This window comes from Grammomys surdaster, unplaced genomic scaffold (genome assembly GCF_004785775.1).
Source record: "Grammomys surdaster isolate TR1022 unplaced genomic scaffold, NIH_TR_1.0 137, whole genome shotgun sequence".
In the NCBI taxonomy this organism is placed as follows: Eukaryota; Metazoa; Chordata; class Mammalia; order Rodentia; family Muridae; genus Grammomys; species Grammomys surdaster.
The window spans coordinates 610,510-633,962 of NW_021604595.1; the positions used below are offsets into that span (position 1 = coordinate 610,510).

Here is a 23,453-nt window from a genome sequence, read left to right on the forward strand (position 1 = left end):
TTTATTGTGGTTTTGGTTTACATTTCTTTAATGGCTCTTTTTAAATTTTGAAATGATAGAAGTTAGAGAAATAGTCTGATCTTGCTTATCTTTTAACACTCACAGTGTCACATTTTTATTCTTAATGAGTAATTGCATTTATAATCCCATTTTGAAATATTTCAGAAGAATCAGCTGTATTTTAAGGCGTGTATCACAAGGATGCCTAGCTCATGTCACTAGTAGTTGACTTGGGCTTCACTCTTTTCGTCACAGTTGCTCGTTGTGAATCCTTTTCTCTCATTGCTACACCTTCACTAAATAACTTGATGTGGATGTTTAGATGAGTGGGTGGAGTTTCCTTTATGTTTATTATGCATTGTCAACTTTGCACTTGTGGGCAGGTGAGTGTTTTCTTCTGCTACTGCTAACAACCTACTCAAACTAGAAAAACCAATAGAGGCTTCTCAGCACTCAGAAGTTTGAACAAATACCTTCCAAATTATAGTGTATATATCTGCTAATTGTACCTTGTCTGAAATTTTATCATGTGTTTTTGGATGCTTTGTATTGGCATACCCAGATTTATATTTGTTCCTTTTTATCACAAGTTCTGTGAAGCATCAGTGCTTGTTAAATAAAAGAATTCATCACAACAGTTAGAATATTCACCTTAAAGCTTACTTTAAATATGAACTGAAGAACGTAAGTGATGCATTCTCACACTTCTGCAGAAGAGAGGAGGCTATGGCTCAGTCTTCTGCCCGCTGTCACTAGCAAAGAGTGGCCTTAGGCTTGACAGCCAGGCGTGACACGTCTTAGGCTCTACTCCTACCTGCATCTCATGATTCAGATAATTTGCTTGATCTGGTCCTCTGAAAGAAGAGCACTTACATTCCTGAAATTTTTGCCTTAGGTCTTAGGATGGTAACTCAAAAAGTCAAGCATTCCATTCTGAGCCCTGAACCAGGGACACATAGCTTATTAGAAATACAAGTGCAGCATACACCTTTACTCTCATCACTCAGGAGGCAGAAGGACAGGCAGGTAGATATTTAGTTTAAGGTCAACCAGGTCTACAGAGCAAGTTCCAGAACAGATAGGACGACACAGAGAGCCCCTGTCTCTAAAGAAAAAAAGAAAAGGAAAGAAAGAGAGGGAGGGAGAGGGGGGGAGATCGGAAGAAAAGAAAAAAGAAAACTATAACTGTGAAAGTCACTAAAAGTGATCTTTCTTGAGTGAAAGACTACTGTTAAGTCAACATTCTTCCGTTTTCTCATGTCCCCTTCAGGTGGAGAGGACAGCTGTTGTCTTTACAATCACTGTTACTTACTTGATCATCCCTAGGAAAAAGTCCATCATTGGAAGTGGCATACTCAGAGGATTTTATGTAATTTGTCATTGTCATTGTCAAGAACATGCATGTCACCACACATGTGGCCAGAGGAAACCTTGACAAACTTCAGGAGTTGGGTCTCTCTACTCAAAGTCATCAGGCTTGATAGTAAATACTTTTTCTGCTGACCCATCTTGCTGGCCCTTACATGCTTTTGCATGATAATATTTCTAAGTTTAAAGAATATACAAAGCCATTTGAGCTTAGGTTTTTTTTTTATTCCTACTTACCATTCTATTTTATGTTTATTAAGATTGCATCATTTTAGTAAGCTCTAAGCCTGTGAAATAAAGCCATTCTCACCAACATGTTCTATCTTTATACTAACACATACTTCTAGATCTATTATTATGAGCAGTTTTATGTTTATATTTGTAATTAGTAAGACTTTATGGAGTCATAAATGTGTACCTATATAGTATCTTGCCACTCTTGCATTTCATAGTAATGAGAATTAAAGTGCTCTTCTGATACTTCTTGACCCTCAAGAGTGTTGTCCGGACTGTCATGGTAGTCTTCCTCTTCCTCCTCTTCATAGCTCCTGAAAACTTGGGTCTTCAGTTGAATTGTTTCACCGTTAGTGCTCCTCTGCTCACCATAATAAATACTGTGTATACGAGGGAAGCAGAAGAAGATATATGAACTTATTGGTTCTTTCAGCTTATTTTGGTCCACACGAAGGTATGTTAAATGGTGATGATGTAGTAGATCAGGAGAAGGACACATCATTGTCACATTAATGCCTGAAAAATACAAGTCAGAAGTTTATTCTGCATAGGGTAGTCATAATTCCAGATTGGGTTTTGTTACATGAGATATAATTTTATTATAGGACTTATAAATGGAGTTAGATTTTATTGCTTTCAGAGTTAGGTTTAATTATATTAATTAAAATAAAGTGAAACTTGTGTTTCATAGCATCAAAATAAATATGAACGCTTTACTGATTGGTTTTTTTGTTTGTTTGTTTTTTTGTTTTTTCGAGACAGGGTTTCTCTGTGTAGCCCTGGCTGTCCTGGAACTCACTCTGTAGACCAGGCTGGCCTCAAACTCAGAAATCCACCTGCCTCTGCCTCCCAAGTGCTGGGATTAAAGGTGTTCACCACCACTGCCCGGCGGCTTTACTGGTTGTATAAGTAATATATAAGTGCTTCCTAGTAGAAGCAATATTAAAAAAAAAAAAAAAGAATAAAAGGGAAAATATACATTGCTACTACCCAGGGTCATATGTCTTCAGATCTTCAGATGCTCTCTAGTACTGCTTGCTAGTAATAGTCAAGGTGATCAAGTTGAGTTGAAAAGACTATAAAATTAATGACACTCCTTTTCCCCAGGCCACTATTTGCCATCTCCGTAGCCAACCTCAAAGCAACCCTTTTCATTATTATGTAAAGCATAGATTATTAACAATTCATTCTTTATAAAGAGTCCAAATACTATTCTTTCATCAGCCATGTTGGTACATGTGCCTTTAATCTCAGCATTAGGGAGGAAGAGGGAGATGAATATATCTATTAGTTTGAGGACAAGCCTGGTCTACATACCAAGTTCCAGGGCATCCATGGCTACATAGAGAAACCCTGGCTTAATATACACATCCCACAAAAAAAAAAAAAAAAAAAAAGAAAAAAAAAAAAAAAAAACAAAAATCCCCCCTTGTTCTTTAAAAAAAAAAAAAAGCAGAAATTTTGCATACTTTCTATTTCATTATTTTGTAGGTATAGATGTTCCAAATTCCTTGGAATGTAGAATGCTTGCTTCAATTTATTGTGTCCAACGTTGAGTTCTATAAGATTGGAAAGATTAAAGATCTCATATGGAATGTCTTCCAGTTTGTTGTGTGATATTCTTAAAGCATGAAGTTTTGGGAGTTTGTCAAAATAATTGTCTGGTATAGAGGAAATTGAATTATTTTCTAAAGATAGATACATAAGTGAAGAAGGCAATTCGGGGGGCATTGATTCTAATCTGTTATTACATAGGTTGAGCTGCATTAATTTTTCCATTTTGGAAAGGTTCTTTTCTTTTAACATCGAATCAGAAAGATGATTATAGCAGAGATCAAGCATAGTCACGTTTACCAGCCCATCCATGGCATTTGTTGGAAGTGTGGAAATTTCATTATAACCCAGAAGGAGTCTTTCCAGAGATTTAGGAAGTGGAAATGGAAATTCTTCTAAGTTATTATGCTCTAGATGAAGTTGTTGTAGATTTGAAAGTTTAGCAAACACACCATAATCAATCTTTTGAGATTTAATTTTGTTGTGGCTAAGGTTAATTTCTTTAAGATGAGTTGCATTGATAAATGAATTTGCAGTCACAGCCTCAATGTCATTGAACTGAAGGTTGAGTTGCTGAATGTGCATTGGAATATTTGGGATAGTCTTAAGTTTCCGATTGTCACAGTACATTGATGTTGGAAAGTTAGTTGGACAGAAGCATTCCTTAGCACAACCTAAAGTATTCTGATAAAAGGGAACTCCATATTCAATATTTTGATGGAATTGGAATTCTGGCTCATAATCCTCATTTGGCTCTTGGTCATAATCTTCATCCCATTGGTAAGCTTCATATTGACAGTGTACTCTAACTCCAAAACAGAAGAAAATGACATATATTGGACTTAAAAAGCCCATGTTCTTTTCTTGTCCTATTGCAGAGAGAAAAGTGGTTAATACTCAGAATAATTTTTATATAAATTGACAAGTAAAATTTATTAGGTTGATGCCTATATATAGCAGAATATTCAGGAAACATGGGCAGAGCTCCAGTGAAAATTGAATGTTTAAGTACCTGTGAAATTTAGAATAATATGTTGGATTAAACAAAGTCAGAAGTGTGCTGTTCTGGACTTTTTACTAAGTAGTCACTATTTTTTTATTTGTTTACTTTTAATTTTTATAGACCAGATTCCTTTTGTATTGCTTACTGGTTAGAACTTACTATGAAAACCAACCTGTCCTTAAATTACAGGAGTTTCTGCCTCTGCCTCTCTCGTGCTAAGATTTGATGTGTGAAGCACAACGCTATACAGTCGTTATCTTCTGGAACTGTCAGAGGGCATGTTGGGAGAGATAATGGCTAGACTGTAAAAAAAGATTAAATATTAAACAACAAAAAAAGAATTTTAGCTGTCTTTTTTTCTAGACATGCTGATGTTTCTGGTGTGACATTACCCAGCCACCCTCTAGTAAGTGCCTCCACTGTAAATGCTGGGCATTCTTTCCAGCCCTTTGTCGATTGGTGATGTTTGCTACCTATGTGAACAGTTAAAGAACTTTGCCTATTAAACTTTTATTAAACCAAAATCTTGTTCCTTACTACTTCTGTTACTGAAAGTCTAAGCCTATGTATATCTTCAAATTGTCTTCTTGGAAATATTTATATTCTGCAAAGTTTCAATTTCTCTTAGGTTAATATTTTCATGTTTCTCTCCCTGACTCCTTCTGTTCACTGTTTTCTGTACTCTCACTTTCTCTCCTTCTCTCCCTCTTCCTTTTCTTCCATTCTTCCTCTGCACGTAGATCCCAGGTCTCAAGCTTGCTATTTATTTAAGTGAGGCTGGTCTTAAACTCAAGATCCTCTTTCCTCTTCTTCCCAGGTACTTAGACTACAGGGAGCATTACCATGCCTGGCTTTGAATAATACTTTTTACTTAAGGCTTGGATTATAGATATTAAAATGCCACTACCCTTGTCTCCTAGGAGTTTAGAAATGCAATGGAGGATGAGAGACACACAGTGCAGTGTAGCTGAAGGATGTTGTACTAAGTCAGATTGTAAGGGGAAGGCTTTATAGATAATTAACAGTTATTTCTGCTGAAACTTGAAGAAAGGTAGAGTATGTTGTAAAGAAGAATTCTGAGGATCTGAGTTTCATTTCTTCCATTTAACAACTCTCCCTCTTGCTTTATTAAGGAAGTAAGAATTGAGTAGCTGAACATATACACACGCTTATGATTCCACTTGCTTAGAGGTCAGATCGTTTGAGCGGAAGAGCTGGAGACCAGTAGTACTACATACAGTGAGACACCTCTGCAATGTTAATAATACGAAATTATAGTTCAGTTATGCCTTGCCTTGTGTGCGTTCGTGTACATTTACATGTAAGATCTAGAAGACAACTTCAGGCATCATTCATCAGGCACATCTACCTTTTAATTTTTTTGGACAAGAGTCTCTCACTGTGTGGGCTGGCCAGCTAGCCAGTGAACCATAGGGACTGTCCATCTCTGCCACCCAGGTACTGGGATTACAAGTGTAATCACCACATCTGGTTTCGTTTTATTTTTTGACACGAGTTCTATGGCACCAGTTCAGAACTCAGGTCCTCTTACTTGCAAGGTAAGTAAGGATTTTGTTGTTGAGGCTATTTCCCCAGCCCCCGACCTTGCCTTTCTTTATCTTACCTGCTTATCCTGTGTCTGGTCTTCGTCTTTCTGTTTCGCTTAGAAGATAAACTCTCACTTTGTTTGTTTGTTGTTGCTGTTGTTTGTTTTGTTTTGAGACAGGATCTCACTGTACTACTAGGATGGTCTCCACCTCCTAAAATTCAGGTAGTCTTTACTGCCTCAGCCTTCTGAGTTGGAATGACATGAGATATTCCTGTAAAGGTTCTTAGCAAATTGAAAGCTGATATTCAGTTGAAATGAGCATTATTTAGGAAATGTTTAAGTGTTTTTTCCCCCAGAGACCTTTTTTTCTTCAGTCTTCTCGTCAGGGATTTTATGAGAGAAAGAACAAGTGTCCTAACATCACTGTGTGTGTTAATGAAATAATTTTATTCTTCTAGAATGCTACTCCTGTTTTTCACCATTGATATATCTGAGAAAATAGTTAATCATTTCTCTGACAGAACTCCATTTGTTCTTTTTCTCCCATGTTTTTGTCTGAGTTCTTCCTATATACTTGCGTCCTGGGCCTGCTAATTACCAGAGGTCATATTCTGAATTTTGAACAACCCATACTCTGACCATATCTTCAGTAGTACCTCCAACCACAAGTAGTTCCTGAGTTTCAGAGGAGTCTAATGTGGTGTTGATGCTACTGGTTTCTCATTTATCCTTCAGCCTCCCTTCATCCTTCCTTACAGTCATAAGTTCCTTCTGCCTGGGATGCTGCAGACCATTGTTGTCGTTTCTCCTTTGCACATTCCCTGAGTTTCCTGAGTTCTTTACATCTGGTAAATGACTTTCCTCCCTACTCACAGTCTGACTCACACAGCTAAATGTGAAGAAGGAAAAATAGAACCAGGCTTACTGGGCTCATTCTCATTTCTTGGCTCTGACCTTAAGTGTGGCATGGCTGCACTTCCTTAGTCCACCCCCTTTCCCTCTGCCAAGACTACTGGGTTTGGTTTTTTTTTTTTTTTTTTTTTTTTGTCTCCTTTCTTTTCTCAAGGCCATGAAACATCATTTCCTGCCATTCTTTTTGGATGATTACCTTGCTTTTTAAAAAGTATGACTTATTTGCATTAATGCATTGTATTTACTCTTATCTATAGGAAAGTACCAAATTGAAATGCTTTGATCTCTTTAGCAATAAGTGATGTTGTTGTGGTGCTGGTACTGGTGGGGGTTTGTTGTTGTTTTTGAAGACAGGGTTTCTTTGTGTAGCCTTGACTGTCCTGGAACTCACTCTGTAGACCAGGCTGGCCTCAAACTCACAGATTTGCCTGCCTCTGCCTCTCTAGTGCTAGGATTAAAGGTGTGCGACACCATCACTTGGCTATATGTGATTTTTTTTTTAAGTCTAGCAAATCTAAATAATTGGATCAATTGTTCTTTCTTTACTATATAATTCAGGAAGGACATAGCTTAGGAACTGTGCTTTGAAGAACTGTTAGAATTCCATATGAATGAGGTAAGGAAGTCTATTTCCAAGTAAAGACATAAGTAACACTATAGAAGTAAGAAATATGAAGTGCCTAGAAATAATAACAGTTCAGAAAGCCAGAACCTAGGAGTCTAAATTCCTAAGGAATCTGCACTCTGCTAATGAATTTCTGATTTAATAAAGTAGTATATTTGTGCTATGATCTTCATCCTGCAATGTTCTTAGTGGAGTCTGCTTTGGGGGTAATCATTTCCTTGCTGTTGTTACTCAGCTCAGTACTATATTTGTATGCTTAGTACAGCATTTTATAAATATTAGTGGTTTAATTGGATTACTTAAGGTTACGTTTTTTAAATTATTTTTATCTGCGAGACAATGTGCTAAGTTGTCAGAGAACACAGAAATCAAGAGAAAATGAAAACAGAGTCCCTTCTCTGTGAAGAGCAAACCATTTAGAAAAGAGACCAACACTGCAAAATGAACCCTAACTAAATGGGGATAATTAGTGCTTCAGGGCCAAGTCTTGAACCTCATGGAATAAACAGGTTTGAACCAGACTTTGGCATTTTAGGAGAAATGGGTTTGGAAAATCTTACATATTTTACTCTCTTGTTGGTGACATTTTACTTGAAATTTTTTTTAGGATTTTATTATACTTGCTATAGTAATTTTTTTAAAAGACTTTATTTTTTTAAAGATTTATTTACTTAATGTGCATTGATATTTTGCCTGTGTGAGGATGTCAGAGCCCCTGGAACTGGAGTACAATTTGTGGGCTGCCATGTGGGTACCAGGAATTGAACCCAGGTCCTCTGGAAGAGCAGCGTGTTCTTAACCACTGAGCTCTCTCTCTAGTCCTACTATAGTAATTTTTAAAAGCATTTTTGCTACTTTGTTTCAGTCCCAGTACAGCCACTAGAGTTAGATTCTAAGAGGCTGCCTTCCCAAAATATGCACTGAGAGCCAAGAAGCAGAGCTGGTCTGTGATCCCAAGCCAGGCCACAGAGGGCTCTACAGTTATGTGGCTCTTGTGAATGAGCATCCACTCTGCCTTAACTCCATCCTTGTGTGAAGACCGTAGGCAGTCATCAACAGCAACCTTACATTTTAGAGTTAGAGTCTGTAGCTCAGGAGTTTGAGCTATTGGAAGAAAAGGAAATCTTGATAATACTTCATGGCAGCTTATCTCAGGATCAAAAACTTGTAACAAACAAAGAACTCCGAAGATAAAAAGATCCTGTTGTCTCCTTCTGGTCTTTGTAAACACTTCAGGAAGATTTCCCTGGAGAGCAACCTTTCACTCTGAAATCCTGTCATTTACTTGTCCTCTTCTCCTCCCCTGTGATACTTTCTTTCCCTTTAGTGATTTTGCTTCATTTTACCCAATGAGTGTCTTCTTAGTCATTGCTAAGCATGTTTGGTTACCTTTGTTTCCATATTCTACAAATTTATGCCTGTTCCTTGTAATACTGCTCAGGGAACACCAGAATAACTCACTGTCAATCATCTCATTTCCCAATCTCTAAGTTTTAACGAAGCCTCAGTGCAATGCGCTTGTTCTAAGTAGTCAAGGATCTATAGAATGAGTGACTTAATAAGTCACAGGTTACATCTTGTTAGCAATGCCTTTCTCTGTTAATGTTGATTTCTATAAAGCATTCACCGAGCTGGTTTCTTTAGATGATTAAAAGTTACAGAACTTGGATAATTACTTTTTGTACTTATTTCTCTATAATAATATGTTGTTTCTCACTTATATTATGTTGGCTACAAAAATGAGAGATGAAGAAAAAATTAAAGCAAAGCAATAAAGTAAAATTTAAATTATCTATTAATATGAATTTTACATATAATATAATAAGAGTATTACTATCATAACATTTCTCTTACTTGAAGAAAAACATTCATGTTTTTAAACAAATGTAGGTCCTAATTCAAATTAAAATGTTGTAATTTACTTAGTTCTGGAAACTTAAAGATAAAAGCATCACCGCATTTCACTATTTTAAAGATATCATTTTACTGGTATGCCATAGAAGCCAGAATATAAAAATCATTTGTGCCTGTGTTAATTTTTTGTCTAAGACAACTTTAAATTTAGTCTTTTGCTGTTAGAAAACTGTGTCTCAGTTAAAATAATACATATATGCATACATACATACCCAATTATTTAAATCTTAATTAACTTAAACTTAAAAATCCTTTAATAACTAGATAAAATTTTTATGTCTTGGGAATGATACACATGAAAGCAAACATTCTAAATCAGTAATTTGCACAGGAGAAAAATTTTCAACAAAGCATTAGCAGATTTTTTTGTTATTTAAAATTAAGAACAGAAAAACAAACCCAGGAAACTAAAGAGAGATTGATTCCTTTAATCCAAGTATCTTTCCCTTTGTCCAATTTTATTTTTAAAAAATGAATCTAAACAAATATTGTTTGTTGAGTCATTTTAAATCAGAAATTTAAACTTACCTTACTGATCTTTTTGCTTGAACATTTTGCCTAGTCAAAAATTTAATGTAATTTTTAGCTGGATTTCGATTCCCCAGATTGCGCTTCTATGATAAGTTCAGTCTGATTTAATATTTAGTAAACCCAATACACTTTTGTAACAGAAAGAATATATTCTTTAAGATTTGAAAATTACTTTATCATCATACCTGCTGAGACTGCTTTAGTTTCAGGGATTGATGAATTGGCAATCCTTTAACTGAATCAGAAATGCCTAAATTCTTTAACGGAGTTTCTTAAAAATCCACAGTAACTCTGTGTCCAGACAGGGCTGTCCTTTGAATTACTGCAGCAATTTAAGTAAATACAATCTGCTTGGAAAACACTTGGGTTGAATTAAAATTTTGTACTTCTTTTCATTATACAGAATTTTGTGGATTCAAAGTAAGATGTTTGTGCTCTTGGTCAGATTTATGTGGGTAACTTCTTTCTTTTCTCCCTAATTTTGGTTTGAGGTGTGGCAAGAATTTTCTCTAATATGAAGGGCAAACAAGACTAAATGAAACAACATGTACTGATTACTGTTTTTATTTTCGTTTTTATGCCAAAGAATTCTTCAGATTAAAGTCCACTGTGACCTGGAGCCCAGTGTCTCAGCAATTTAAGGTGGAATTCAAAATTGTATCCAGTCCCTGGGTTTACAGAGGCTTGTATTCACATCAATGCTTCTCTTTTAGAAGCTAAGAATCAGAAATGGAAACAGACAGCATTTCATATCTAGTTTGCTTTTAAAAATGCAGTAGAATGCATTGGTTTCACAGATTAAAGGCACAACTTTCTTACTTATAAAGACTACTAAACTTTTAAAAGAGTAATGAATTCCATCAGCTATGGGCACTAATGCCCTGCCTTTCCCCTCAGTACACAAAATAATTTTGTCGTGCACTTTGTCTTTAAGTGGGATTGAATAAAAGCCTCTGCTGCTCAGTAACTTCTACCTTTTATTGTATGGACTTAGAAGCTTTCTTCATTTGCTGAGTGAGCCCTCCTTAAGAGTTTCAGCTAGCAAGCCTGCTTACTGCAAGGCTAAATTTTTGTTGCTAATGTTTTCATAGTTAAACAGAGTTAGCTGTGTCTCTTGGCATCAGCTATTGAGTTTTTTGGAAGAACATTCTTTCAAGCTTGAGAAGTTCATATTTGGTTCTTCAAAACAGTGTTTTCTATTAGAATTTATAAGTAACTTTTACAGGATTTATTTTTATGTTTCAGATTTGAGAAAAGTATACAGTATTTCAACGATGCTTTGGCAATATTGTAAACATCTAGTCTATTACTTGAGACATTGGTATGTGAAATGTGGCAGACCACGCTTGGGCCAAGATTCCGTTTTGTTACCGATCTTTTCCATATGTTTCCTGTTACTGTCTTTGTTCTTAAACCTCAGGCTTTCATACTCAGGAGAAGGACAAATCTGTTTGTTTTTCTCAAGCATTGTTTTTTAATAGTTCTTTTAAAAGATTAGTTTAAAATCAGCCACTTAATTTTTTAAATGTAATTCTTTATTAACTGTGTGTGATTGTCTTAAAATAGTGATTCTGTAGTTTTTGTTTCTAAATTGAGTGAAAAAATATGTCCCTAGATAGCTAGAGCACATCTTTTTTAAAGTCTAGAAGCCAGAAGTGGTGATGCACACCTTTAATCCCAGCACACGGAAGTAGAGGCAAGCAGATCTCCGAGTTCCAGGACAGCCTAGTCTATACAACAACCAGACCTATACAAGGAACCCCTGTTCCCAAAACAAAAATGTTTCTAGAAAATTTAAACTAGGGTTAGAAGTGTATATGACATTTGAGTTGGCAGTGAGTGAAAATGAAGGAGGTATGGTTAGGATAGGTGCAAGTTTCTGATCACTGATTTCTTAGGTGACTTTATTGTACCAAATGAGGAGAGAAGTCAGATGAATTGGATTATACAATCTAAGTTATATGGTAGATTTATGATTTTATTGAAACAGACACGGTATCTCAAAGTTGAACAACATACTAGTGCTGGCTAGGGAAAGCCTCCTGGTTCACCCTAATAAATATAATAGGCAATTTTCCTCATTTATTTGTTCATTGTTCATCTCTTTTTAAAAAAATTAAGCACCTACTTTGTGTAAAATAGTTTAAAATTGATGACTCAGCAGTAAGAATCTTATTGTCATAGAGGAGATAAGAATAAAATAAAAGTTTATTGAGTGGTCAGAGTACAGCAGAGAAGGAATCAAGGTAAAGGATAAAGATAAGTGAGGTAGAGAAGTGCAGACAGGCAGCTCTGCTCCTGCTGTCTGTGAGCTGGGGTCGAACAATGAAGTTACCTTACAGTGTGTGGTGGGACCCAAGCACTGCGCTGATGAAATGGAATGTTAAGGGAAAACCAATGTGAGTGGTTGATGGATTAGAGTGTGACACAACAGTAAGAACTCACATTTAGGTGAATGACTATACAAATGACTATACACAATGGGTTTCTTATAGACATGTGTATATACATAGGTTAGAATACATGTGTACATAGCCTTGCTTTGAAGCTGCCAGGACATGTAATTAAGTATACCCTCGTAGCAATGAGCTGACAACCATATCTTGGGTTCAAACACCATTCTAGGTGAAAAGGAACCAGGGCTGTTCATAGGGGAAATTACTGATCTGGAAGAACTGGGATAGGGAAAGTGTAAGATGCACCTGGGACACTGAGAAGCACCAGAAAGAAAAGAAGCTCTTTGCAAAGAGAGGGATCTGGGAAGATCTGTACCTTCCTCTCAGTTTTGCGATGAACCTAAAGCTGCTTTAAAAAAACAAACAAACAAGGAAGGATGCAATACTGTTTTAGATAACAGATAGTTAGAACTGAGTAAATACTATGTGTCAGTAAGCCAAGTTGGTGTCAGAAGGGAGGGACTAACATGGCACCAGCTAAGATCAGGAACACAGGAGGTGTCCTTGAAGGGTGGTGGTTTGAATAGGTCTGGCCCCCATAGACTCAGATGTATGAATACTTGGCCCATAGGGAGTGGCACTATTAACTATTAGGAATTGCGCCCTTGCTGGAGTAGGTGTGGCCTTGTTAGAGAAAGTATGTCATTGTGGGGGTGAGCTTTGAGGTCTCCCAGTACTCAAGCTCTGCCCAGTGTGGACACTCAGTCTCCTCCTGGCTGCCTTCAGATCAAGATATAGAAGTCTTGGCTCCTTCTCCAGCACCATGTCTGCCTACACAATGCCATGCTTCCCACCATGATGATAATAGACCGAACCTCTGAAATCATAAGCCAGCCTCAATTAAATGTTTGCCTTTGTAACAGTTGCCTTGGTCATGATGTCTCTTCACAACAATAGAAACCCTAACTAAGACAGGGATAGCCAGTACCAGCATCATGTTGTACTTGGAAGGACCCACATTCCAGTGCTATAAGTGGAATCTTACTACTTACTTTGTTTGTTTTAAAAACAAAACTCTTGCCATGTTGTCTAGACTAGTTTCAAATCCTATAGTGCAAGCAGCTCTATAGCCACAGTTTCCCTAGTAGCTGGAATTACACGTACTTCACTGGCTTGGAACCATGCTTGCAGAGAAAATACAATATCTAATAAGTGAGCTCTTTCAGATGGGCCCAGTTGGATAGCTGTAGTACTAGCCCCCACACTAAGTATCAGATTTTCCTGGGCAAACATGGCTCACCACTTACTCTGTGTTCACCCTGACAGGACTCTGAGAGACAAACTCTTCTGTAAGCTTTCATTTCCTTCAACATTTACTTTTTCTGTAAACAGTTCCCCCATCCCAGCCTCATACTCTCTTACATAAGGCAGAAACTTGGAATTCTCCAAATTAGAGCCTCCTGAACCAGACAGTCTAGCCCCTTTAGAGTTAGTAGAACTTTTTGTTAAAATTCTTGGGTCTAAGCTCACTATACCCTAAACATGGGAAGACAAATTCCCTAAGCATGAATCTGAGAAATTGTAACAAGTACTTCAGTTGTTAGGAAAACCCAGCAACCTCTAACCTAAGTGCTTGCCCTTCCTTCACTCCCAGAATGGGACATGGAGGGAAGTCCTTTGCATACTAACTCTGAAGATCTTCTGGTCTTTGGCGTTTTGTTACTGTATCCACTTATTCTCAGGAGGACCTTCACTGGTCTCATATTCACACATTTTCTTCTCCAACCTTTTTTCCCCCTTATTACATTATATAAAACCACTTTTTGTTGTTCTTTGAGAATTTCATACAATGTATTGAATCATTCACTCCAAACTTTTTACCGTAACACCTCCCCAAGTCCACTCCACCTCTTTACACCCCTCTTGGCAACTTTGTGTTTCCCCACCACTCTCTCTTCTCCAGTAACCTACCCACTTCAATTTGTTCTATCCATATGCTTTGGGTGTGATGCCATCTACTGCAGTGTAGTTAACATACTGGGATGCACATCCTTCAAACTGACTCTTCCCTAGATGTCATCAACTATGTATCGCTTCTCAGTTAGGGATCCTCATGAGTCTTTCCCATTGCATACTAGAATTTTGACTGGCAATAGAATAACTATATATAGTTATCTTTAACCTCTTACAGAAGATGAAAGTGCCATCTTTCCTCCAAGTAAATTAAAGAATTACTACATTTTGCTTTGGTATCAGTATCTTAAGTGGCTAGCAGAGTATATCATAGGATGGGTACTAGGGGACCTCCTTGCAGTAGAACATGGCTGGGACTTCCTGATCTGGGAAGCTGCCCTTTTGGTAGATAAAACAGCCTAGACAACAAGCTTAATCTTGTGGCCTGGTGTTGAAACAACTTTTAAATTTTGATTATTTATGTTTCCTATACAAGAAATTCAGTGACATCTTGCCTTATTTATGAGTCGGAAATTTAGGTAGAAAGTGAGTAGAACTCAGGGTCTAGACTACAGTATCTTTTCCATGAATCAGAGATTGGAATCCAGTGTTTATAGTATTAAGTGTGAATATGTTTCCATAAAAATTCAACAATAAAAGTATATCCAAACAATAAAGACAGCCCTTTGAAGTGCTACTGACCAGAAAGTAGCCTCCTGTGCTAGTTGTGATCTCTTCTCAATCTACATATCAATTGTATGGTGCTTTTAGTTGTAAAAATTTGTTAAGCTATAATATAATATATTTAATGGGGGTGGAGTAGAGAGAGAGAAAAAAATAAGAGGACCCCCAAGGATTGGTTTACATTTCTTGCTGGCTAAGATTCAAGAATTTGAGTACAACTCACAAAATTTTGAAATTGAAATTGCTATTAAATTTGCTTTATAGAGATACTAATTCCTTTTCTAAGCAGTATATAAGACAAGATTCTTAAAATAGTTGATAAGCCATATATGGGGCCAAAGACTTACATGTCCTTTGAGTTTGACCCTGTCAGCATTCCTTTCTTCACAAACCTAAACAATGCATAATGCCTTAAAGAAAAAAAAGTATGGGGTGCTTTGTCAGCCCAGGCTGACGTCAAAATTCCTATGTAGCCAAGAATTATTCTGAATTCATTATCTTCCTGCCTATACCTCCCAAGTGGCCCAGCTGGAAATTCATTAAGATAAAAATAAATAAACCAGCTCATATTTTATACTTGTTTTAAAATTTTGCTTAACCTTTGAAATATATTATAAATTATGCCCTTTTATGCATTTTAACTATGAAGTCATATATATGTAACTATTATGATACCCACACACACATTCCATTCTTAAATAGAAAGTGGGTGTTATAATTTTCCTTCTTAAACCCCAACTTTGCTTCAATCCTGATACCCTTTTCTGCAGTGTAAATCAAGATTCTGGCCAAGCCTGAGTGGAGGCCTTAGGGTGGGCTCCTTCTTGACACAGCAGTGTGGGGCAGTGTCCCCTGCTGCTAGTGACACTCACATCATCTTCACACCATTTCCTTTGAATAATAACCTTTATTAAAAGCTTCATTTTTCAACAGTGCAGATTCAGCTGCTTGTGTACAGGAAACATAAGACAGAAAACACAGAAGATAGAAGAGAAGGTTGAAGGATGCTACTGGTATATAATTAGCAAAAATAGACTGTGAGAAATATGTTGGACAAATAGCCTGGTTTCTCCTCTCACATAAATACTGAAGAAGGGAAGAAAGATAAATGGAAAATGCATAGGGTTTTTTGTTTGTTTGTTTGTTTAAAAGAGTACTGAGTATTTATGTTGGCATAACCTGTAGTCTCAGAGCTGAGGAGACTAAGGCCAATGTCAACAGTTTAAAATTGAAATTAAACAACAAAACAGATGATGATGTAGGCACTTGTTGCATGAACATGAGGACTTGACTTGAGTGAGTCCCTAGCACAGACATAAAGAGATCTGCCTCTGCCTGCCTGTAACTCTATCACCATGTGGCTAGACACAGGAGGAGGACTGAGCCTTGCTGATTACTAGTCTACCTCCAGGTTCAATGAGAAAATAGGACAGAGAGTGATAGAGCAAGGCATCCAGAATCTCCATGTATATTTGTGTGTGTGCATGCATGCTCATGCATACACACACACACCACATACTCATGACTAAAAAATATGACTTTAAGTATCGACACATAGTTTAAATAGTTGGAACTTTGAGAAGCTACTGGGTTTGATTATATTAATTAATTAATTAATTAATTTTGTTTTTCCCAAACAGTGTTTCTCCATGTAACCAACAGCCTTGGCTATCCTGTAACTTGCTTTGTAGAGCAGGCTAGGCTCAAACTCACAAAGATCTGCCTACCTTTGCCTACTGAGTGCTGGGATTAAAGGCATATGCCACCATAACCAGCCCAATATTAAGAAATTAATTTTTTTAAAGATTTATTTATTTATTTATTTATTTATTTACTGTTTGAGAGTACATTGTCCATCTCTTCAGACACACCCGAAGAGGGCATCAGACCCCATTACGGATGGTTGTGAGCCACTACGTGGTTGCTGAGAATTGAACTTAGGACTTCTGGAAGAGTGCATTTAACTGCTGAGCCATCTCTTCAGCCCCAGGAATTAATTTTTTAATGTGATAATTATGGTGTTTGAGATTGGAGACTTGGCAAGACCCTGTGGCACATGCCTTTAATCCTGGCACTTAGGATACACACATATATTTTTTATTGAGGCTATTGTGAAAAGTATTGTTTCCCTGGTTTAGTTCTCAGTCTATTTTTTGTTTGTATAAAGAAAGGCTACTGAATTTTCTGTACTAATTTTGTATCCTGTTACTTTGCAGAAAGTTTTGTCATCTATAGAAGTTTCTTCATGGAATTTTTAGGAATATATAAGATCATATCATCTGCAAATAAAGACTTTTACTTCTTCCTCTCAGGTTTCCCTTGATCTTCAGTTGTCTAATTGCTGTAGCTAAGACTTCAAGTACTATACTGAATACAGATAGAGGAGACATCCTTATCTTGTTTTGGATTTTAGTGGAAATTCTTTGAGTTCTCTCCCATTTAGATTGCTGTGGGTTGCTGTAACTTGCTCTTTTTTCTTTTCTTTTCTTTTTTTTTTGAATTGTGTGCCTTGTATTCCCACTCTTTTAACATAAAGGGGTGGATTTTTTTCCAAAGGCCTTTCTACATCTAATGAGATGATGATGTGCTATTGTTTTTTTAGTCTGTTTATGTGGTAGATTACGTTTATCAATGTTCATATGTTGAATAATCCCTTCATCCTCTGGGAGGAAGCCTATTTGGTCATGGTGGATAATCCTTTTAATGTATTCTTAGATTTGGTTTGCAAATATCGTATTGAGAGGTTTTGTATCTATGTTCATGGGGGAAATTGCTCTCTCTATATTTTTTGTTATTGTCTCTCTTTGTTTTTTTTTTAAATCAGGGTAATAGTAGCTTCAAAAAATAATTAGAAAATATTCCTTCAGTTTCTGTCTTTCTCATTAATTTGAGAAATATTGGTATTAGTTCTCTGAAGGTCTGGTAAAATTCTGCAGTGAATCTATCTAGCCATGGGGATTTTTTGGTTGGATGATTTTTTTAATTTCTGTTTTCTATTTCACTAGAGGCTATGAGTTTGTTTAAATTCTTTGTTTCATCTTCATTTAACTTTGATAGTCAAGAAATTCATACATTTCTTTTAGGTTTTGTAATTTGGTAAAGCAAACAGATTTTTAGCATATATATTTTTTGTTGTTATTTTTTGTTTTTTTGTTGTTGGTTTTGATCATTTGATTTTATCCCAAGTTTGATAATTTCTTCTCATTTGCATTTTTGGCTATTGTTTTGTTTGTTTGTTTGCTTGTTTGTTTTCTAGAGCTTTCAAGTGTTTCATTAAATTATTAATATGTGAATTTGCCTCTTAGAACTGCCTTCATTGCATCTTATAAGTTTGGGTATGTTGTATGTTCATTTTCAGTCAGTGGACACCATTATAGGTAAGAACTTTGTTCATAAGATAACATTCATTACATGATGAACATGTGTGGAAGTTTCATAAGAAAACTCTTTTTGTAATGAATGTATGTTAGTGATGTTTTAAAAATACAATTCATATGTCTTTTTTTAAAATAAAAATAACAAAACAGCTACACATCTAGAGAGCACCTGGTCTCAAGTCTCAGAACCCACATGGCAGCCAACAGCTGTCTGTAACTGTTATTCCAGGGGATCTTTGCCCTCTTCAGGACTCTTCTTGTACCAGGCACATAGGTACTGCACATACATGCATACAGACAAAAAATTCGTATAAAATAAGAAGTAAGTAAATAAATATGTAATGTAAGAAATCAAATCAAAGCCATAGATAGAGTAGTACATTGATAATGCTTAGCAGATCCATATCAGTATTTTCTCACTCTTGTAAGTCACTTTCAAGGAAAGTACTCTTTTTAAAGTATATGAAAAAATAAGAGTTTGAATATACTAAGGTATATACAGTGGAATACTATTCAGCAATAAAAAGAAATTGAGTGTATTTTGCTGACAATGTTGCTATAATTCTAGCTACTCAGGAGGCTAAGGCAGGAGGTTTGAGGGACTAAGTCCAAGTTCAAAGGACTATACTAAATTTTGGTGTGAATCTTGAGGTTTAACACTTTTACAGATATGAGCATGTTATGCATAAGTCTCAGGGACCCCAAAGACTACTGAGGAGACACATAAGGGTCTTTATTATGAGCTGGCAAACAAGGACTTTCACTGTCACCATAGCAGTAGGTCGGATATGAGAGCCTCGGGTATTTATTGTGGTTATAGCAAGCTTGGGGAATTTCCATATGAGTCAGCAAATTAATATTTTAAAAACTCCATTTCTGGCTTAATCTACAGGAACGAAACATGGAGGCAAACACCTGACAAACAGAATGGCTATGTTATATCTATTCTCTGCAGGATGCCTTAGGTTATCCATATGTGCCTTGACCCTGCTATTGTAGCCTGCCTGGCTGTTGCTAAGGGGCAGTTGCCATAGGATGCTTGCTCAAGTGGACTTTATGTACTCTCGAAAACAGAGTAGGTTGGTCTTTACGAGCATAGCCTGGTCTCTATCTCAAGTCGTGTCCATCCCCATCTCAAATTGTATAGTTACAACTGCACTGCAACTTGGACGTGTGCTTTATCCATCTACTTCTTCTACACTACTCTCGTTAACATTTCTTAGCAGATAAAAAGTTTAACACAAAGGAGAACACAAATCTAAAGTGGATAATAAACATTATTATAAACTAAATTTGAAGCCAAACTTACCTGCAAAATGAATTCAAGACCAGCCCTGGGCAACTTAGCAAAATACTGCTCAAAATGAAACACTGAAATGGAAATGGGTATGTGTATATCAGTGGTGGAGAACTTGCCTAAGATATGCAAGGCCCTAGGTGTCCCCTGCAGAGCAGTCAGCAAATAACGAGCTGCTACATGTAGTGATACGGATCCACCTCATGCTAGCCTGATGCTGCCTCTGTACAAACTCAGGTTTGACGTTGAAACTTTACCTCACAGTGCACTCTAACCCCACTTGGTATGTAAGCAGTGCGGGAACATAAAGCAGCACCTCCACCTGGAAGACAGTCCGGCATCTCTGCAAAAGGACACTGTGCTAAATGCTCCTCGAAATATGGATATATGAAAACATGCATATATTATTTTAATTTTAAAAGTGATAATCTTTTCTTTATTCCAGCTAACTCCCAAATAAGTAAGACAAAGACTAGAAGATTTATTTAATAGCTTCATGGCATAGTACCTGAGCAATTATTAATATATTCTATTCCTCTAAGCTAATTTGACTACCTCCCAGCCAAAATCCCTGAGATACAAACATTTTAGTATTGGTCTGGCTCTCTCTTGGTGGCTCCTGAATACTTTTCCTCACAGTTAATACATTTGCTCTCGCTCTCCTCCCCCTGTCTAGGATCTAAAGTCCAGCCTTATTGTCTCTTCTGCTCAGCCATTGGCTGACCAGCTTTTATTGACGGAGAATAAATGGGAGCAATGTTTACACAACATTTAGGCAGAATAAGCATTACAATCCCATGTTGAGATTGCAACCAGACAGGGGCAGAGAAATCAGCATTTGAATAGTGCAAGGATAATCCTTATGTAGTGCACAATAACATTATGCTTTCATGGACCCCCTCGGAAATTTGCATTCAAGTTTTCATAACAGCATTTTTTTATAATAGTAAAAAATTGGAAACGGCACAATTGCCCAGCAACCAGTAAATCCATAAATATTGTATTAAATATTGCTTGACAATAGAAACAATGGACTTCTGGTGGATAAACCTCACCATATTATTGTGCTTTATTAAATGTCTAGATTAAGACTATATACAGAAAAAAGTAAATTTGCCAGAGAATAAGGGAAGTAGTATATAAGTACATGGTTTGTGTTGGAAATGATAAGAATGTCCCACCATTGATTTGTAGTGGTAGTTGCAGAACTCAAAATATCGTGAAGACCATTGAATGATGTATTTTAAATGATTGGATTATACTATATATAAATATTCTTTCAAATTTAGTAAAATAATAAGAATTGGTGTGTACAAATTATTAGTTATGAATTGTTGAATTGTTAAAACTGTGATAAGTACATGGAAGTTCATTATATTTTTTCATTTACTTTGCTTCTGTTATAAATTCTCAGTAAAAGGCAAAGGGAACAATATCCCTGCATTCGAACTGAACATTTTTTATTTCAGGGCTATGCCTGCCTGTACAGGCAGAAAATGGCCTGTACAGGCAGTGGGGGATCACTACCCCTTCGCCTTGAATAGCTTTGTGTAGTAACTCACTTGTTTCAATCTTTGATGGATCTCAAGGGGTCAACATTTTTTATATTTACCATTAAAATGTGTTTATGGCAAAAAAAACTTCAGTGCAGTTCTGGCAGCTTAAGACTTTACTAATAATTTGTTTTCATGAACTTAAACGAAAATTACTAACAGTTGTGAAACAGGAAACAAAAACATTAACTGCACCAAGTTAACTGCAAGGGTTCAGGAATCATTTCCATTATTACATTTTTTTTCTTCTGTCTTTTCCCTTTAGAAAAACGTTGGTAACTCTTTAAGCTCCACAGCTTTCATTATAGACTTACCTGTTAACATGACTCTGATCTTGGTTTTTAACTACATTTTAATTACTAACTTAAAAATCTGCATTTTTCCAACATCATAAAATAATTTGACTTTTATATATGTTCCTATTAGTGCTATGTATATGTGTAAATTATAGCAAAATATTTCATTGAAATTGCTGAAACATTAAAATATTTTAATTTTGGAAGGACTTGAAACATAGCTCAGTGGTTAAGAGTGCTGGGGGCTCTTCCAGAGGACTGAAATTCAGTTCTTAGCACTCATTTTGAGCAAATAACAACTGCCTGTAACTTTAGTTTCAGGGGGAATCTGACATGCTCTTCTGCACTCCACAGGTACCTTCATACACAAGGCATCTACACATATACATAAGTAAAGATAAAAACAAAATCATTAAACCTTTAATTTTAGAATCATTGCCTTTATAGTATTTTATTTTTAAAGAATTCCCATCTTTTAGTTTTTCTCATCATTTTTAGTTTTCTCATTGGCCCACCGTTCAATAATAGATGTTTATGTTTTATGAACATTTATGACTTGCAAAGTGTTTCACAGGGGCTGGAGAGATAGCTCAGGGGTTAAGAGCACTGGCTGCTTTTCCAGAGGTTCTGAGTTTAATTCCCAGCAACCACATGGTGGCTCACAACCATCTGTAATGGGGGTCCGACACCCTCTTCTAGTGTGTCTAAAGACAACAACAGTGTACTTACATGCATAAAATAAATTTTAAAAAGAGAAAAACATTTTACATACACTTTTGTTTAGTAATCACAACAACTTCATTGGTTTCTGCTGTCATATATGTATTGTGTACAAATGAAGAAGCAGACCCTGAGGGGGTGGCCTACTCCAGACTATAAATGAGACTGGCTATCCTACTCAAAGTCCTACATTCCTGTCTCTGTACCACTTACACTAGTGATAAGCCTTTGTTATTTGGATCTCACTGGGTTCCTCTCCATAGTTTTTCAAAGCAGCAGTTTTAGCCTAAGTTTCTTAAGTTAGGTCATTTTTGTTGTCAAGTACATTTCCTCTAAAGCAGCTGCTCTCAGCCAGCTGAGATTTTGTAGTCATTTCCAGCATTCCCACAGTTAACATTGATCAGTAACTGGAGAAATTGTCCATTGTCACAATGGATAGTATTACTTGTGGGAGTAGAGACAAGAAATGTGCTGTGTGCATAGCAGTCCCCAACCCCCCAAAAATGAAGGTCCAAAATACCAATGGTGCGAGATGTTATTTACCCATTCACCTTGGTGTTCAAATTCTACCACTTTTTATTACATATCTATAGTATTGTTTTTCTTCCAAAAAAAATTGAAGCCTACATTTTGAGGTAGTTTAAAATAAATATAAGGAGCTGGAAAGATGGCTCAGTGGTTAAGAGCACTGACAGCTCTTCCAGAGGACCCAAGTTTGGTTCTTAGCACCCACATGGTAGCTCTTAACCATATAGAACACTAGTTTTAGGGACTCCAGTTGTCTTATCAGGTGTACAAGTGGTGCTCACACACATAACATAACATATTAAAATAAGTTAGTTTTCTGCTGTGTTGGAATAGGAATCCCCCCCCCAACCCCCGGCCCCATAGATTCATGTGTTTGAATGCTTGGCCCACAGGGAGTGGCACTCTTAGGAGGTGCGGCCTTGTTGGAGGAAGTGTATCACTGTCAGGCAGGCTTTGAGGTTTCCTATGCTCAAGCTAAGTCTAAGTTCAGTGACACAGTCCCCGTCTGCTGCCTGGGGATCAAGGTATAGAACTCTCAGCTCCTTCTCCAGCACCACGTCTGCCTGGATGCTTCCATGCTTCCTGCATGATGATAACAGACTAAACCTCTGAACTGTATAAGCCATCTCCAATTAAGTTTTTTTTCTTTATATGAGTTGCCATGGTCATGGTGTCTCTCCACAGCAATAAAACCCTAACTAGCACATTTTCTAAAGAAAAAAAAAAAGAGTATGTTTCTGATTGGGGGAGACAAATTAAGCCAGAGCACACATAGTTTTATTTAAAACCAGTATTTAATGTTTTCCTTATTTTCAATTTTTACTTAATTCATAATGAATAGCAGTTAAAAAAAAACACATGAAAGTACTCTTTAAGTTTTGTTCAGTTTTCAGTTTTTGTCACCTTAGCTATGTTTCCAGGGATTACCCAATGTGCATATTTGAAGAGATAAGTTAATA

General features: G+C 36.6%; 2 protein-coding genes across 8 annotated transcripts in view; one reads left to right on the forward strand and one right to left on the reverse strand.

The window, feature by feature from the left end:
* The window catches only part of Cenpp (centromere protein P), a 180,082-nt gene that overhangs the window by 49,891 nt on the left and 106,738 nt on the right, over positions 1 to 23,453 (forward strand). The window lies entirely within an intron of this gene.
* Positions 1,572 to 10,226, reverse strand: Omd (osteomodulin). 6 transcript variants are annotated; one of them, XM_028763144.1, is made up of 4 exons: positions 9,876 to 10,013; positions 5,784 to 5,919; positions 3,072 to 4,025; positions 1,572 to 2,118 (listed from the first exon to the last, which is right to left on the reverse strand). In XM_028763144.1, the coding sequence occupies exons 3-4, from the start codon at positions 4,009 to 4,011 to the stop codon at positions 1,787 to 1,789; spliced, it is 1,272 nt and encodes a 423-aa protein (XP_028618977.1). In that variant the 5' UTR covers positions 4,012 to 4,025; positions 5,784 to 5,919; positions 9,876 to 10,013; the 3' UTR covers positions 1,572 to 1,786. The 6 variants fall into 6 exon arrangements, with proteins under 6 accessions (XP_028618977.1, XP_028618975.1, XP_028618974.1 ...); XM_028763142.1 differs by having other exon boundaries at positions 5,784 to 5,953; XM_028763141.1 differs by having other exon boundaries at positions 5,784 to 5,979.

Excerpts from the sequence above, each read along its gene's own strand:
- Omd (XM_028763143.1), bottom strand. The coding sequence starts at position 4,011 with ATGGGCTTTTTAAGTCCAATATATGTCATTTTCTTCTGTTTTGGAGTT. Across the intron at positions 2,119-3,071 it reads ACAAAATAATGAAATAGAAA|GCATTAATGTGACAATGATG; the intron begins GTATGCAAAATT and ends TGTATTTTTCAG.